The following is a 17,222-nucleotide window of genomic DNA, read 5'->3' on the forward strand; positions in this document are numbered from 1 at the left end:
AAGGGAGCCCTCGGATACTCCTTACTCCCCATACATGAGCCAGGGACAGGGACGCTGTGGGCTCACCCCAAACCACCCCAGCTAAGGCTCCACCACCTTCATTCCAGCAGTCCCTGGTCCCAGTGTCGCAGACAGAGCACCTAAACTACACAGGGAGGTGGCCGGCTGCTCCAGCTTCTCCAGCCAGAGACACTCTGGAGAGGTGATGCCTGGAGCAGGGAGAGCATCCCGAGGTCCCGGCACAGCTGGGAGCTGCACTACCCAAAACCTCTGCACACTCTAGTTTTGCTGCAGCAAAACCCCCTCCCAGCCTTGCAGCAGCCCCCGACAACACCACAGAGACAGGCAGGAGCTCCCCCCGGATCCTGGGGGCAGGGGAAGGGCCCTGCATGGCGCCGTATCCCCACTGCAGCGCCCAGGGGGGCTGGTTGCCGAAACCGAAGGGTTCCTCCCCTAGCCATCACTCTTGAAAACGGCGTCTGAGTGTTTCCAAACGCTGGAGTCCGTCTGAAATTTAAGCGTCAGCATCATCCCCGTGTGGTCCCTCTGCATTCCCCCCACCGTCGCCCCAGGGCTCGGACAGATCCCTCTGGCTCTGCGCCGTGGCAATTCCCCATGTCACCATGTGTGGGACCTTCTGCCTCTCCCCTGCCTCCTCTCCCGCCTGCTCTGCTGCCCGCACAGGGCTTGGAGTCAGCGCAGCTCGGGGTGCACGCACTGGGCACATCCTCTGTGTCCGAGACCGCACCCACCGTAACCAACTCGTGTGAACTCGCCCTGCGGGAGCAGCGGGAGCCGATGGGAAGAGCCCTCTCCTGGCCCTGGATGCGCCACTGCAGCCTCTTACAGCTCATCGTCATCCCGTCATTAATTACCGGCTCCTGAAGCATCTGTCCCTGCTCCAGCATCGCTCTCCGGAGGGGAAAACAGATTTGGAGACGCCGCGAGAAGACCGGGCTCTCCCTGCGTGCTGCAGCCTCCAACCGTGCTCTGCTGCAGGCGGAACAACTGGATTTGCACAGGGGACACCGTCCACCTCTGTCGCCCCCCCCTGCTGCTGTGGCATCTGTCACTATCATGTCCTTTCAAATGGGAGATCAGATCAGACCTGGAGAGACAAAAGGGGCCCTGGGAATGCCCACACACCCCGAGCCCTTCCCCCCTGCTCACCTCAGGTAGGACCTGTCTCTCCTGCCCCAGGAAAGGGACCTCCTGCTTTCCATGTCCTGAAGTGCCAAGATTCCAAATCAGGAGCATTTCTGCCCACCCCAGACTTTACAGGAGTGTGATCTCGGGAGAGAGGTCACCAATCCCTAAAACTGCTCCCAGCATCCTGCAAACAGCTAAGACTTCAACCCAGGAGTGCTTCTACTAAGGCTCCCTTCCCATATTTTGCAGGAAGGCAACTACCAAGGACAGGGGTAGATGCTTTGAGGGCTTGAGCCCCTCTGCTCTGGAGACAGGCTAGGAGAGATCAGGGATACTCAGCCTGGAGAGAAGGCCCTAGGAGAACTTAGAGCCCCTTCCAGTCCCTCTCCCTCCCAAGAGAGCTGGAGAGGGACTTAGGACAAGGGCCTGGAGGGACAGGACAAGGGGAATGGCTTCAAACTGCCAGCAGGCAGGGTTAGATGGAATAATGGGAAGGAAATCTTGGCTGTGAGGGAGGTGAGACCCTGGCTCAGGCTGCCTAGAGAAGCTGTAGCCACCCCATCCCTGGAAATGTTCAAGGCCAGGGACTTGGAGCAAGCTGGGATAGTGCAAAGTGTCCCTTCCACTGAGATGAGGCTTAAGGTCCCTTCCCAAACCATGATGATTCTATGATGTGTGCAGCTGCCCTCCCCTCTGCCACACAGGGACAGAGCCAGACACAGGACCAGGAGCCAACAGTACAGGAGATCACTTTATTGAATCCAATGGTGTTAGACAGACGACTGAGAAGAGACATGCCAGTTGGTGCGGGCAGTGTGGGCAGCAGGAGCTGACTTGGTGCAGGGCTGGATTTGTTTCTGTCTTTTCAGAATATCCTCAAGCCTCTTCCTGGCTTCCTTTTATGTTTCCTTTAAAATTTCTTTGAAGTAAAAACAACTAATCGTGGAAAGAGTCCAGATGGTGTTTGTTTGTTCCCTATGATTGTTCCCGCAGCTATATACAACGTGGGGCTGGGTCTCAACATCAGGTATAAAATGGAGCGAGTTTACAAACGTGGAGGGTGCAAGAAAAAAACAAAAACAGACAGGCGTGAGTAGAAATCTGGACCAAAATCTTAAAGAGAAATTTAAAAAGTGCTATAAAACCCCTCGGCAGGAATACCATGCAGTTAAGAAACACAAAACCCAGTCAATTACACAGATAATCTAGAACAGGAATTTGTCCATTTCATCTTTTATTTAATTAAAAAAAGGTTGTTTGTGTTTATTAGAAAAAAGCTAAAATTGTAAGGTTCAGGCCACCAGGCAGCAGCAGCTCGAGGGGGCAGGAGGGTGAGGCAGTGGCATCACCCACCTCCAGCCCCTCAGGGGGACTCCTGAGGACCATGGGCACCTTTGGGGGCAACTGGAACCTCTGGAGGTGGCAGACACCCTTGTGGGGAGATGGGCACCTTTGGGGACAACAGGCACCTTTGGGGGTGGTGGGCACCCTTGGAAGTGGCAGGAGGATGAGTTAGAGCAATCCTTGGACCCCTGGGCACAGAAGGGCTCAGCCCACAGCCAGGGGTCCAACAGCTGCCAGCCTTGGGGACATGAGGTGTTTGGTGTAAGCCAGGAGGAATCCATCAGGACCTGGCCCCTCCAGCCAGGTAACCCCAGCCAAGCCCCCCAGCAGCTGATCCCAGGGCCCACCTGCTGGCATGGCCCTTCTTCTTCCCCTGGAGATTCCTCCTGGATCACACCCCACCACCTGCTCACCTCCAGCTGCCAGGGCCGAGGCGATGGCATGGGGGCAGCCCCAGTCTGGAGAGGGACAGGGCAAACCTGCAGGACACAGGCCAGGGGTGCTCGGCAGTGGGGGACAGCTACAGTTTGGTCCAGGTTTGGGTGGCTCCCTGGAGGAGTCAGAAAAGAAAGCTCAGGCAAGGCTGCCCCTCCTCCCATGGGACTCCTCAGGGCACCTGGGCACAGGGCAGCCCCCAAAGGTGCATCAGTCCCTTCCCACCCTGGGCACCAGAGTCTCAAGGAGGAGGTGAGGGGCTGGAGGGAACAGCTGCGTCCCCATTGCAGACCTCGAGTGGCTGCTGGGCCGGAGCCTCATACAATCAGAAAAGAAGTCAGCACAGCACAGTCATCACAGAGTACAAAAAAAACCCAAAACCAGGGACAAGGCGCAGGGCCGGGCCCCCCCAACCCACACAGGGCGTTCCACGACGGATCTATGTACAGCGAGTCCTCGACAGAAGAGAAGGAGAACAGAAAGCCCTAACGCCCAAGCCAGCGTGGGGAAGAGAGCCCGGAGGGCCCCGTGGGAAGGGGCAGGGCTGGCTGGCCCCGCGGCAGCAGAAGGCTGTCGGACAGACGGACAGGTGGGAGAAGTGAGCACCATGGGGCGGCGAGGCGGGACACACCGGCCAGGAGCACCGAGGGAGGGCAGAGGTGGTGGCAGCCCCGGGGGCACTGTGGGAGGTGCCCGTCCCAGAGGGGTGGGAGGCGTCCCTGAAGGCCACACCAGCTGCAGCACAGGGGCTGAGGCTGCCCAGGGGGCTGAGGCTGCCCAGGGCCCAGCCTGGCAGTTTGGGGACAGGGCGGGCTCAGCTGATCTGACCCTGGGGTCACCTCTCCTCATACATCTCTCCAGGGCCCAAGAAGAACGTGGGGGCTGAGCTGGAGGGCAGCAGGGAGGAGGGGGCCCCCAGAGCCCAAGAGGGCACGGGATGGGAGTGCAGACCTGCAGGGCACTCCACAGCCATGGCTGGGGACAGGCCAGTGAGGGTGCTGCAGGCAGCAGTCCCAGCACCTTCATTCCATCCCAGCCAAGCTGGCTTTGGGAACAGAGGATACTGGAGCTGGAGCAGTCTGTGACAGCATTGTCCCAAGCCCCACGTCCCCCCTTCCCGCATGGCCAGAGATTAAGGCACCACGGCAGCACCGGGGCCGACCCTCTCAATGGAGTCTGGCCTCTTGACAATGCAGGATAAGGCCAGGAGGACACATGGCAGCCCCAGGTGCCCCCAGAGCACCAGCACAGACCCTGCCAGGCTGCAGGAAGGCACAGGGCCAGGGGGGGCAGGCAGCATGGGGAGCAAGCAACCCCAGGCTCATTGACCCACAGCCCCAGGCCTGGCAGCACCAAGGAGTGAGAGGTTGGTTGGGCCCCCCTCCACCAAGGGGACAGGGATGGCATCCAGCTGCCCAGGGATGGAGCAGCCTCCCCATGCCCCAGTACCTCAGAGAGGGGATGCTCTGTGGCATCCCAGGCTGGTGGGAGACACCATCCCAAGGCCCTGTGCCTTGGAGGAGGAGGGAGCTGCCATGTGAGGGGCTGCTCTGGGAGCCTCCTGCTGCCACCTGCCTCCACACTGGCCTCCAAGTCCCACCTCAGCCAACCTGTACAGCCCCAGGAGGTGGGTTCAGGCACTGGAGATCGTCCAGTGAGCACCAGTTTTGTGACAGAGGTGGTTTGAGTGGTGAAACCAACAGCTGCAAAAGAAACCAAAGGCGAAGGACACTGCTGCCAGGGAAGCAGTAGGCACCAGGCCACAGGCTCCAGGCCAGGAGAGCAAAGTACCAGAACAAAAAAAGGGACCAAAACAAAGTCTGGACTCGGCCAAAGGAAAAGGGGAAGGGAGAGGGAAACAAAATAAAATAAGAAAAGCAGGGGTTTTGGGCTGTCCTGGTCACAGCGGCTGCCGTGCAGGTGGAACAGGGAATGCACAGAGCAGCGAGAGCCATGCTCCCCTTGGCTGGCACAGGGTGGGAGCTCCACAGTGGAGGCTCTCGTGGCTTTGCCCAGCAGGCGCAGAGGGAGCCGGAGCCCCTCGTGCCCATGTGCTCATCCTGCAGCCCCAGCTCCTCCTGTGCCCCCAGCTGTGGCCCAGGGGGCTCCCGCGGGGTCCCTGCCCCACGCAGGGGCCTTCCTGCAGCTCCCGGCAGCGGGGGCTCAGCCTTGGTCCCAAAGCCCAAGAGTTTGCAATAGAGACAGAAAAAACCAAGAAGAGAAACCAGGATTCTCCTACCCTCAGGGTTGGGAGGGGAGATGGTAACTCGTGCTCTTTCACGGATGAGCCGAGTTTCCCCAGGCTCTGCCAGAGCCCTGCTTTTCTCCTCCCCGCTTGCTCGCCAGCCCCACGCTCCCGGATGCCAAAGGAAAAGGAGAGCTGCCCAGCAGCAGCTCCCCTCCACCTGGGCTGGCACATCTGGGCCTCACAGAGTCGACTGCAGGTCGGGGTCCACCATGGTCTCACGGTCTGGAGACTCAATGTAGTTGGCAGCTTCCTGGAGCTTCAGCAGCATGGCCATCTGTGGGGACAAGCACATGGCAGGAGCCCGAGGGAGACAGGAGGCCCACAGGTAACTGGGGAGGCCACTTGGCCCTATTGTCCTCCCAAACCAGCCTTGCTGGGAAGCTCCTTAGAGGGTAAAGCAAGTCCCAGAGATGCTGCAAAATCCCTCCCTTGTGCCAGGATCCAGCCTCGGGCACAGCTGGAATGCTCAAGACTCAGTATGCCAAAGCAGCATCAGCTGGCAGCACCTGTGGAGCCAGCAGCCTCTCCAGGTGACACATCAGGATATGTAGGAGCACAAGTGCCTGTCTGTGGCTCTGCATGTGGACATGATGCCTCATGGAGTGCCATGTCGTGCCCTTTCACCGGCATGTCACCATGTGTCCTGGTGTGCAGCCCACCTGCCAGTGCCACCACCCCGCACCCACTGCTCCTCCTGGGAGCACCAAGTGTTTCTGCATCCCCAAATCAGGCTTTTTGCACTGAGAATTAACTGGGAAAGCAAAGCTCCACCCTGCTCTGCCACCAGCTCCTCCCAGCCCCTCCTGCTGACCACCGTACCAGCGGGTCTGAGTCCAGGGAGCTGGGCGTGGTGTCCTTCACGGTGCGCTCCTCAGGGGGGGACACGGTGCTCTGGGGCCCCACGGTGGGCGGGGGCAGGTGGTACAGCTTGGACTGGTCCTGCTGCGCTGACGGCCAGGGCAGGGTGTCCCGCACCCACTCCACGGGGTCCTCCCAGGCTGCCTTCTGCCCATGGACCTGTGGCAGGGATCAAGTGGCAGCCACCCGCTCAGCACATGCCAGAGCCAGCAATGTGAGCCCCCCAGGACATGCTATGTGCCACAGGGCACAGGGACTGACAGAGATGTCACCTACACCCACCAAGCCAGTGCCTCCCCTCTCCCCCCGACCCATGATGGCTTTATCAGTGTGTCCCCACACTGGTTTGTGCTCTCATGTGCCAGCAGCACTGGCTACCTTGAGCCCGTCTTTTGCCCCCTCCTGCAAGTAAGGGATGATGGAATTGTTCCACAGGTCGATGAACCAGGTCCGGAAATCCTCAATTCCAATGGGACAGGACAGAAAGAAGCAGGGACCTGTGGGGGGAAGCAGACAGTGGAAATAGGAGCTGGGGCACCCAGCTCCTCTGGGACACCCACTCCTATGCCCCTCCTCCAGTCACTGGGCCCGAGGCTCACAGCACTGAGGTGGGCACTCCTGGCTGGAAGGGAGCCCTTGGGAACAGTGGCTAGGCACCATCAGCCTGTACAGCAGACAGACAGCATCTCCCAGGCAAGGAAGGGGGCTGCCAAGCTCAATCTATCCCCCAAAAGCCTGGTGAGGCATGGGGGATCCACTTGGGAAAATGTAGCTCCTCCATGCCCAGGGAAGGGTGCAGGGAGGACTGGCAGCCTTGGCTGACACCTCTAGTGACAGCACCCAAAGTAACCAAAAAAGAGCACCCAGGGAAGAGCAATGCTTGTGTGCATCACCCACCAGCTGTGGTTTGTGGGGCTGGGAGACACAGGGAACACATCAGCCCCCCCGAGCTCCTCTGGGAGGGTTTGGTGCCAGTCCCCAGGGCTCCTCACAGCCTGGGACAGAGGAGGAAGGTGAGGTAAGGCCGTACCGATGAGGAAGTCGGATGTGCTGTGTTTTTCCAGAAAGGTGTGCAAATGGTACCAGAGCTTGGGCACCCAGTCCAGCACCCGCAGCAGCTCCTCCTTGTTGGCGTTGATGTCCGTGTCCGACTCCAGCAGCTTCCGCCGCAGGTAGCGCACCAGGAAGCCATTGGCCGGCTCCACGTTGTTGGAGAAGGTCAGCATCCTGGGGGAGGACTCCAGTGGTCAGGGCTGGGTCTCCACACAAGCTGCCCTGCTCCCCAGAACTCTTGAGCCCCTCCTTGCATCCCCACCCTGCATTTGCCTGAGGCTGGGGAATAGCAGGTCCTTCTGGGATGGCAGGGACAGGCCTGGGGGCTCATTCCTAACCAGGGTCACCAGCCATAGGTTGTGACCACAGAAACACCCAGGTGCAAGTGATGCCTTCTGTCCCCCACAACTCCACAAGAATGATCCCCAGGGATGTACAATTCCTACCTGAAGCTGAGATGGAGGCCATGATTTGGGGTCATCTTCACAGGCTGGTTGGTAGTGCCAATGATATACGGACTGAGTGAGTGACAGAGAAACAAGATTAATGAGAAAAAGCCTCTGAGTCACCCCTGCCCAAGGCAGAGCTGATCTGGGCACAGTAGACACGTGTGGCCTCATCCCCACAGCCCAGCGAGCTCGGTGAGAGCGGCAGGGAGCACGTGTGTGCCACGGGGCTGCGGTGGAGGGGTGCAAAGGAGCTCTCACCATTTGTGGTACTTGCAGGTGAGCGCGCCGTTGACGAGCTCGCTGATGGAGCCCGCCTCGCTGAGGTCGTCCAGGAGGATCACCAGTGGCACGTCCGCCGTGCCCGTCTCCCGGTCGATCTGGTTGGCCAGGTTGGACAGGTACAGCTGAAGATCCTGCAACAAACAGGTCAGGTGTCACGTGTGGGGCCAGGCATGATGGCCACGGGGACCACGGCACCAGTGCCCACAGGGACACTGCTGTGTGCCCTCACCTTGCAGGACTGCTGGTGCATGTTGAAGGTGCTGACGATGCCCTCGGTGACGTCTCGACCCGAGCGCTCCACCAGGTACTCGGCCAGGCGGTTGGTCAGGTAGGTCTTGCCGGTGCCACTGGGCCCCGAGAGGATGAGGCGGCGGTGCTTCAGCAGGAGGCTGATGTAGTGCTGCATCATGGGCTTGGGGATGAGCGTTTCGAACACCAGGCTGTCCACGCATTTCTCTTTCAAGCCTGTGGGCAGGGGAAGGCTGAGGGTCCCACTCACACCCTGCAACACCCCAAAACAGCAGGGCCATGGCACAGCCATGGGGCCCCTCTGCCACACTGACCTTTGAGCGTCACGACAACGCTGGTCAGGCCCCGGCGGCACAGTGGCAGCTCCGGCGGCTCCGTGTCCAGCACCCGCTTGATGTGGCTGATGCTGTAGCCGTAGATGGACTCCGTGCTGAGCCCCAGCGTGGACGCAGGATCCATCTTAGTGATGTAATCCTACGTTGGAGAAGGACAGGGCTGTCAGTGCCCCTGAGGGCTGTCAGAGAGCAGCTCCAAGAAAGCTTGGGGAGGACCTTGGCCATGGAATAGCAGGCCTGGTGGAGCAGTGTCAAAGGATGGCTCTCTAAAGAGTGTTCTTTTTGCTCCTACCTTGAAGACCTGGCAGACAGCCTCATCCAGCATCTTCCAGTCTACCTTCCCGCTCACCTTGGTCCAGCCCAAGAAAAACTCCTGCTGCTTGAGGTCCTAGGAGCCAACGCAGAAGTGTGCAGTGCTGCAGCACCACATCCAGCCCCAGGAGGTATCCTTTGCCCCTCTGTCGGGGCCAGGACACAGTGACAGGTCAGGCTCCCCGTGGAGCCCACACTTACCCCCTTGATGATGTGCTGGGGTGGCATGCGCACCACAATCCGCAGCGTCAGCTCGTCCTTCTGGGTGCCAGCGCTGACAGCATCCATGGGGGACACGTCTGGGGATGCAGCAGTGAGGCTGTGCTGGCCAGAGCCAAGCCACCAGGCCTGGCTATGCCCAGCCAGAGGCAAATCCTGCTGTGGCTGATAGCGGCACCAGCAGCACGACAGATCCCCTGCTGGCTCCAGGTGAGCAGCAGCACATTGCTACCACACACACCCCTCCCTATCCCAGCCCTTCCCCATCTGCCAGCAGCTCTATCACCCCTACCTGCATCCCCCGGGCTGGGGCTGAAGGCGTGACCAAGGGTGAGACCCAAGGAGCGCCGTGGTGAGGAGGAGGCCGATGTGCTTGTGATATGGCTGGGAACAGCACCCAGCACTGCTGAAGGCCCAGGGGCCACCTTGAGACGGTCATTCTCGGCCTTCAGGAGATCCACCTCCAGCTGGGGCACAACAAGGCACGACACAGGGTAAGGAGCTGTATGCCAGCAGCACTCTGGGGTGCAGCACAGTGGTGAGAATGCAGGGACTGTGGGCACCTTGGTACTGAGAGCAGCCAGGCTGCTGGCAGGGGTCCTCACCTGCATGTTGTGCATGGTCTCCCGCAGCTGCTCCAGCTGGTGGGCTGAGTTAAGGGCCTCCAGGCGGATGTCTGTCAGCTTCATCTCCTTCTCCCACAGCTCTGACCGCAGCTCTGACACCTCCTTCTTCTCGGGCTCGCCCTCGCTGTGGGCCTGGAAGAGCCTAGGCCAAGGGAGAGATCCGGTCTCACACGTGTCCCTGGAGGGAGCTGCAGCCCCTGCCACTGGCCCTCCCTGGCCCCACGTACTCAGCCGTGTCAATGCCCACAGAGGAGGATGTGGAGGACTTGATGGAGGGCGAGGCAGTCTCTGTGGAGCCATGCTGTAGCTTAGGGGAAGAGGGGGCTGACGAGTCAGGCGTGGCGATCTCCTCTATGTCAGAGTAGGATGAAGCTGATTTGGGGCCCTTCTTGATGCTGAAGGCCTTATTGAAGGAGCTGCGTAGCTACAGGAGAAGGAAAACTTGTTAGAGACAGTCCAAAGTGCAGCCTCACGAGCAGAGACCTGGCCTGGTCCTGCCCTGTCTGTCCAGGACCCACAGACAGGCTGAGCTGGGACCAGTACAACCACACCCATCACAGAGACAGCACCTCCACCATGCTGGGGAAGGCTGCAGCCTGACCCTGCTCTGCTGGCACTGCGAAGAGATGGGGTGCACAGCCCTTTGGGCAACACTCACCCCAGCCTGGATGGCACCAGAGCCCCAAAGAGTGGGACCCATGTCCTGGTCAGGATGTCTCCCAGCCCTGCTCCCCACCAGCACCTACACCAGGCTGTTCAGGCATGGCACCAGCACAATGTTCCATCAAGAAGGGCCAATCCATCCCCACATTCACCCCACCACAGCCATTTCAGCAAGAGGCATTTATCTACAGCGATGTCCCTTGCTCCAGCCACTGCAGAGCCATGGTCCTGCCCCACACCTCCCTCTGCCCCACGGATCCTGCTGGAAGCACAGAGGGGCAGCCAGCCCTCCACCAGAGCATGCTGGTGTCTCACCTGAGCATGCAGCATGCACACAGCACACACAGAGCAGTGGTGGGTGAGCAGTGGGCTGGGGCCAGGGAGGGGGATGGACACTGCACAGGGACCAAACTAGACCCAAACTGGGTCCCACCAGCTGGTAGGAGAGGAGCAGGATGGGCACCCTGGGCTCACATGTGTCCTGGACTGCCAGGGCCTGCTCCAAGGGAAGGTGGGAGAAAGAAGGGATGGAGGGCACACAGCATCTGTCCCAATTCCCACAGGCACCAGCAGACTGCTCTAGGGTGTTCCCAAAAGCAAAAGCATTGCATTTCAGTGTAAACAAAGTAGGTATCCAGCTCTGCTGATGGTGGAAGCAGGGAAGCACTGACCTATGTGGGTACTGACAGGGACAGAGCCACTTGAGACCACATCAGGCAGCCTTGGAGAGGCAGAGATGGGCAGTGCACTCCAGTGTCCTCAGTGACACTGGCAGGGCTGCACCAAGGCCTCCATCTCAAAAGATCCAGTTGCAGGAAGTCAGGAGAGTGCCTGCCTTCCCTAGGCAAGAAGGGGACTGTTCCCCATCCATGGGGCAGGTCCCATGTGAGCCTTTCCTGCTGTCTATGGCAGTTCAAGCCCCTCCTTGTGGGTCCTTAACATCAAAGGAAGCAGCCAAGGTGGGCACAGCCTGGCTGGGGACCCAGGATGGCCTGTGCTGGGGTTAGTGCCAGTGGGATGGATGGGATGGGGAGTGTATGAGCACTGTCCCATGAAATGGAGCAAGGGCCCTGGCTGGGCATAGTGGATTGGACAGTGTGGGACTTACCTCGTACACCTGGAAAAAAAGGGTTGAGGTCAGCATAGGGGAAGAGAAACAAAACAAAGCAAGACTTAATTGCACATCCAGCTCAGAGCTGCCTGGTGCAGGGAAGGGACTGCCCAGCTGAGGTTTCAGCCCTCCACACTGTCAGAGCCTGCGTGCGCAGGAGGGAGACATGGGAGAATACACAAGGAAGCAGCATGCAGGGCTAGGGCTGGGAAACTCCCAAAGGGGCTGGCGAAGTCCCAGCCAACAATTCAAGACACAAATCCATGGCAGTTACACTCTCCTCACCACTGCTGTCCCCAGGGGACAGGGGGCACCAACACTCCAAAGCCAAGGCAGACTGAGAGCAGTTGGTTTGCAGGGCTGACCTTGAGCAGACCCTGCCAGTGGCTCCCCAAGCCCCACTTCTCCTACCAGTGCCCCATCCAACCCACCCAGCTCTTCTTCTTCTTCTTCTTGGCGTCAGCGTCCTTGCTGCTGCCAATGCTGGAGTGGCTGGTGATGCTGTTGAGGCTGGAGATGCTGTCAGAGGAGTTCTGCCGCTTGATGCGCAGCTCTGGGGTCCGCCAGAGAAGCAGGAGAGATTGGGAAAGGAGGAATCAGCTACCTGCAACTGTCTCAAAGCCAGAGCACCCTATGGTCCCCCCTCCCTACACCCAATCCCTCCTGCCACCCAACACCTTCTGAGCTCTTGGAGCCACCTTGTAACAATGACACAGGACTCAGACACCACATAGGTGCTGCCAGAGAGATGCCCAGGGCTATATCACCCTTCTGCTGTCCCAGGCCATCTCCCTGACAGCCCCTTGCACTCACACTGGGGTTTGGGGCTACAAACAGCACTTATGGGAACAAAGTCAATATCAGCAGGCAAAACTGGCTGTAGGCAAAGGGCCTGGCAAGGAGGTCTTCCAAGACTGACAACCAACCATTCCCCTACGTGCCAGCACCATGACCTCCCATGGTGACAGCTCTGGCTGTCCATTCCTGGTTTCAGATGCTCAATGAGCCAAGGTGGGGAAAAACTGCTGCCCAGGGCACCCTGCCTCCAGATGAACTTCCCCTATGAGAGGGTGTGCCCTGGGGCCCTGTGCCAGTCCTAGTAGGTGCATCCCAGCTCAGGAAGGACCGCAGCATCATGCCTTACCTTTGGGGGTGACATCAGTGCCATTTAGAGCACCCTGGATCACAGCCTGGGCCTCTGAGTTCTTCTTCTTCAGGAAGTCGATAGTCTCTCGCAGGTCCAGCAGCTCCGTGTCCTGGGGCAGCAGAGTTGGGAGCCATGGAGTGCATCCCAATGGTGGAGAGCCCACCCAGGAGCACCCCTGGGGCAATCTCCCATGTCCAGCACCCACCAGCCCCCCTGAGCACTGCGATACACCCACCTTCTCCTCGGCGGTCTCAGCCAGGTGCCGCAGGCGGGATGTCATGCTCACCAGGCTCTGCTCAAAGGCTGCCACCAGGTTGGCCTGGGAGAAGTGGAGAAACAGGTGAGCTTCCACAACTGGGCAAAAACCCACGGACAGGTGAGCACCCACTGCCAGGTGTGGGATGCAGAAGGCTGAACAGGAAATCAGGGCTTCCATGGGCACATCCAGCACCAGCCCTGTGCCCTGCAGGGATGGGGTGGGGTGCCCCACAGGGGCTCCCATGGGGACTCACATTAGCAGACAGCTGGGACGTCAGCGTGGCCACCTTCTCCTGCGAGGACTCCAGCTCGCGGCGCAGCTTGCGGATTTGCTGTGGGGAGAGAGCAGAGAGATGAGAGGGGCCAGGCACTTGCCCTCACTGGGAGCAGGGGCAGGCGTGAGCAAAGGGTGTGGGCTCACCTCAGACTGCATCTTCTCCTCAGCCTGGCAGCATGAGAGCAGAGAGGGACAGACAGACAGAGGCAGGCAGTCAGGAGGGCAGTGAGGCACAGACAGGCTCAGCACCAGGCAGAGGCATGCACAGAGCCCCCCCATCCCACCCGGATCCCCCAGCCATGCACAAAGCAGCGCAGCACGGAGGCGGCTCTTACGGAGGAGTAGGTGGAGGACGCGCTGGAGGCCAGGGACAGCACCGATCCGTGAACTGCAACAGGAAAACCCGAGGTGTCAGGGTGCCCTGCAGAGCAGCACCCAGGGGCTACAGGGCAGGGCACAGCTGTGACGGGGCTCTCAGGGGTGGAGGGTTCTGAGGTGGCCTGGGGGAGGTACAGGGTGGGATGGCAGCTGCTCAGCACTGCCTGTTTCTCAGTGCGTGCCCTCCACCTGCACCTTCCTCTCTGGGGAACCTGGGGGCTGTGCTGCCCTCCCTGTCTGCTTGGATCCCCTCCTCCCCAGTGTCACAGCACCCTGGGGCAACCCAAGGACACTGAGTACCCATGGGGGTCAGGGCAGACCCAGGGCTGATGCCAGCACAGAGTCCAACAGAGCCCTCAGCGTTGCTGTCCCTGCTCTGATGCCAAGAATGGGACATCACAGCAACCCATCCAACAATGCCATGGCAGCACCAGTAGGAAGGGACAAGGGTGCAGGGAGCCCCACCAACCCTCTGCAGCCTCCTCTGCCTGGGCAGGAGCACAGCACACTCTCACCATCGTCCACAGGGTCCCGGAAAGAGCCCGAGCGGATCATGCCCTTGGGCTTGTCGGCCAGGGAGAGGGTGCTGCCCATCTGGGAGGTGCTGTACAGCTCGAAGGTGGAGTCGTGGGTGGGGATGCTGTTGGAGCGGGTGATCCGCGGGGTTGTGGTGGCAGTGGGGCTCACTGCAAGGAGAAAGCGGGGAGGAGGCAGGGTCAGAGTCACGCTGGGGACCTGCCATCAGGATGGGGAAGCAGGACTGGGAGCGATCCACGAGAGCCGTGAGGAAGCAGGGATTGTAGTCCCAACGCAGGGAGGGGCTGGGGAAAGCTAAAAGGCAGGTTCATGCTGGGAAGACCTGGACACCAGCACCAAGGTAATCACAGGGCTGAAAAACAAATCCATTGCCCCAGGGACAAGTGGGTACCACTGCGCCACAGCCCAACACCTACAGGTGCAGGAGTGGAGCCTGCTGCCCCAACTTGTCTGCCTGGATCCCCCAAATCCTCCAGGAACATGCAGGTCCTGGTGAAGGCCTACACCTTGCCCTGCCAGGCACCCACAGAGGAACAGTTATGGCCTGAGGCCCAAAGGTGGACAAGATGCCCCAAAGCAGAGGTGATGGATATCCCTGGTCCCAGTCCCGCACTCAAAGCACCAGGTGCTGGTGTTGGTGGTGTCAAGGAGACAAGCAGCGCCCAGAGGAGCACCAGCACATCCCACGGGAGCAGGAGGGAGGGGGCTGGCAGTGGAGGGCACTGACCAATGCTGGTGAGCGGACCCTTCCCAACCAGCGCCATGGGGAGGGCGGGGGGGGAGGGCAGCTCCTGCTGCTCGTCCGACTCGGGGAGCCCGCTGGCCGCGTGGGAGTGGCGCCGCTCCTTGGCCTCCTCCTGGGAGTGGAGCTGGTACCTGGAGCCGCAGACAGGCATGGTAAGATCGACCAGCACCATCCACCTCCCGCCCACTGCGCTGCAGCCCAGCTTCCCTGGCTCAGGGACACTGCCCTGGAAAGCCTTCCCTTCCCGCCCCAGCACCACCCAGAAGTCACTTGGGCTCTTTTACCTCAAGCCCTTTTTGGGCAATGTGTTCCTGTCGCGGCTGGCACTGGAAGGGAAGGAAAGATCAGTGACATCCCTGCACAGACTAGGGAAGAAACCATGGGAATCGAATTATAGGAACAGGGAGCTTTTCCCTAGAAATGTAGCAGGAAGAGACTCTGAAGCAGGTAAAGGATATGGCAGAACAGCAGAGAGCACTGTGTGCCCATGAAGATGCTACAGCAGCCCACCAACCTCCTTCCTGCCATACCTGTCCAGATGTGTGAGCCGGGGGCTCCCACTCCAGCCCAGCTCTCCTGCCTCTTCTTCTTCCTCTTCCTCCTCTGCGCTGGCAGGGGGTGCAGCAGCAGGGGCGGGGGTGGTGGTGCTGCCCCCTGAAAAGGCACTGGGCAAGCTCATGGGCATCTGCAGGGATTCCATGCTGCGGTGAAGGCCGGAGAGCTTAGGGTACATCCTGCCCTCCTTGGGGACACTGAAGCCACCCATGAGCTCCAGGCCCTGGGAGAAGCTCGCTGAGTTGATGTTGAGGATGGGGGCAGGGCTGGGGCTGAAGCAGGGCGCAAGGTGCCCACCAGCCGGGTGCAGGTCCTGGAGCTTGGCAGTGTGTGGGGTGTGCAGCTCACTGGAGGAGGGCAAGTCCAAGCTGTTGGAGTTGACCTTGTCCAAATTGGCCAGCGAGGGAGGCTTCACGTAGGTCTTGGAAGCCGCTCTGGAGGGGGGAAATGGGTAAGGAAACAGGTGAGACTCAGGTAGTGGTGCTGGGCACAGCTGTGCCAGGCACCTGCTGCCCTCAGAGGTGGAAGGACCATACCTGAGAGGTGTAGGGGGCAGCTCAGCCACCTTGGCTACTGGCGGGAGGTTGGCCTGGGCTTTTGGGGTGCTCTCAGGTGAGCTGGCACTCTTCAGGGTGTTGCACTCAGAGTCAAGTGCCACTGCCTTGGCCTTGGCCTTCTCCTTCTCACGGTCTGTCTGGTTCACAGGGGCTGGAGTGCCACGGCCAGTGCCAACCTTGGATGGCTCCTTGAGCCGCGACACCGAGATGCCGCCCGGCTTGGTGCTCAGCAGGCTGGGGTCAATGCTGCTGCTGACCGGCCGGGCTGCGCTGCGGCCCCCGGTCACACTCATGGAGCTGGACTTGGCCGGCCGGGGCAGGCTGCGGTACTGGATGTTGGAGCGAGCCCCTGGTGCCAGGAACCCAGGCTCAGGTGCATTGGAGACATCGAGGCTTGTTTTCCTCCCACTGACTGGCTTAACAGGGATGCCAGAGCTCTTCTGGATCTTGCCAAGAGTGGCTGAGCCCCCAGCCTGCATGACAGTGGCCGTGCCAGTGGCAGGCGTTGGTTTCTTGTAGCCAAAGGAGCTGGAGGATGAGGGGCGTGCAAGCCCTGAGGGCGGCTTCTTGGCATCAGCGGTGCGGTCACGGCCGGCATCGGAGGAGGAGCGCTGCAGGCCTGTGTTCTTCACTGACAGCTTGCTCTTGTCAGTGACTTTGGTCTCTGGCTTGCCTGGTGGCAAGAACAGACAGGTTAGTGTCCCTGGAGGCTTTGGGGACATTTGGAAGTGAACAAGCCCAGACAGGATATGGGCACCAGAGATGCATGGATGGGACAGAGAAGGGACATGCCCTTGGTGCACTCAACAGTTCCCCAGCCTGGTGTGTGGACATGAAACCATGGGGCAGGCACAGACCCCCAGCCTGCTTGCAGCCCACAACACAGCCCTGCCTCCCTTTCCAGCCCACACCCAGCTCAGGGTCTGAGCACAGCCATAGGCCATCCCATGGCCCACATACTTGGGGAAGGCACACAAAGACAGCACCCAAACTTCTCTCCATCAAAGGAGCTGGACCCTGCCCAAACTGGTTTTTACCTGCCACTTTGAGGGTGCTCTGGGCCGTGTGGGTGATGGGAGAGGTCACAGCCACTGGAGGAGTCTTGCCCTTCTTGAGGGAGCCTGGGGTGCCCAGGCTGACAGGCTTCTTCAGCTCACCACCCTTGGATCCCTCCTCTCCACCATCCGAGGGCTCCCGCCGCCACTTAGAGGAGCCATGCTCCATCTTGAGGCTGCTGCTGTCGTAGTCCAGCTTCTTGGGTGCCTTCTCGTCACCCTCACCGTACCAGCTGAGTCCGCTCTCTGCCAGCGAGCGCTTCTCCGAGTCCGTGCGCAGCTGGGGGCAGAGCAGAGTCAGGGGCGCTCCTGGCACCCACCCCAAACCCATCCCAGAGAACATCAGCCAGCTGGGAGAAGGACGCAGCAGACACCCTGTG

General features: G+C 60.3%; 1 protein-coding gene across 3 annotated transcripts in view; it reads right to left on the reverse strand.

Moving 5' to 3' along the window:
• Positions 1-1,887: 1,887 nt before the first annotated feature.
• NAV1 (neuron navigator 1) overlaps positions 1,888-17,222 on the reverse strand; it is a 75,263-nt gene continuing 59,928 nt past the window's right edge. For 2 of the 3 annotated variants that reach the window (XM_064399406.1, XM_064399408.1), the window contains 25 exons: positions 16,825-17,122; positions 15,767-16,460; positions 15,206-15,664; positions 14,960-15,001; positions 14,658-14,806; positions 13,909-14,079; positions 13,351-13,403; positions 13,160-13,183; positions 12,993-13,070; positions 12,716-12,799; positions 12,478-12,589; positions 11,765-11,886; positions 9,787-9,983; positions 9,539-9,701; positions 9,226-9,400; positions 8,916-9,013; positions 8,695-8,790; positions 8,382-8,541; positions 8,048-8,283; positions 7,795-7,949; positions 7,534-7,605; positions 7,065-7,261; positions 6,413-6,531; positions 5,996-6,193; positions 1,888-5,450 (listed from right to left, as the gene is read on the reverse strand). In XM_064399406.1, the coding sequence (XP_064255476.1) occupies positions 5,355-5,450; positions 5,996-6,193; positions 6,413-6,531; positions 7,065-7,261; positions 7,534-7,605; positions 7,795-7,949; positions 8,048-8,283; positions 8,382-8,541; positions 8,695-8,790; positions 8,916-9,013; positions 9,226-9,400; positions 9,539-9,701; positions 9,787-9,983; positions 11,765-11,886; positions 12,478-12,589; positions 12,716-12,799; positions 12,993-13,070; positions 13,160-13,183; positions 13,351-13,403; positions 13,909-14,079; positions 14,658-14,806; positions 14,960-15,001; positions 15,206-15,664; positions 15,767-16,460; positions 16,825-17,122 (4,248 nt within the window). In that variant the 3' untranslated portion in view covers positions 1,888-5,354. The remainder of the gene's footprint in view (positions 5,451-5,995; positions 6,194-6,412; positions 6,532-7,064; positions 7,262-7,533; positions 7,606-7,794; positions 7,950-8,047; positions 8,284-8,381; positions 8,542-8,694; positions 8,791-8,915; positions 9,014-9,225; positions 9,401-9,538; positions 9,702-9,786; positions 9,984-11,764; positions 11,887-12,477; positions 12,590-12,715; positions 12,800-12,992; positions 13,071-13,159; positions 13,184-13,350; positions 13,404-13,908; positions 14,080-14,657; positions 14,807-14,959; positions 15,002-15,205; positions 15,665-15,766; positions 16,461-16,824; positions 17,123-17,222) is intronic. The other variant, XM_064399407.1, reaches the window with a different exon arrangement.

Source organism: Passer domesticus, chromosome 25, assembly GCF_036417665.1.
Source record: "Passer domesticus isolate bPasDom1 chromosome 25, bPasDom1.hap1, whole genome shotgun sequence".
NCBI classification, from domain to species: Eukaryota; Metazoa; Chordata; class Aves; order Passeriformes; family Passeridae; genus Passer; species Passer domesticus.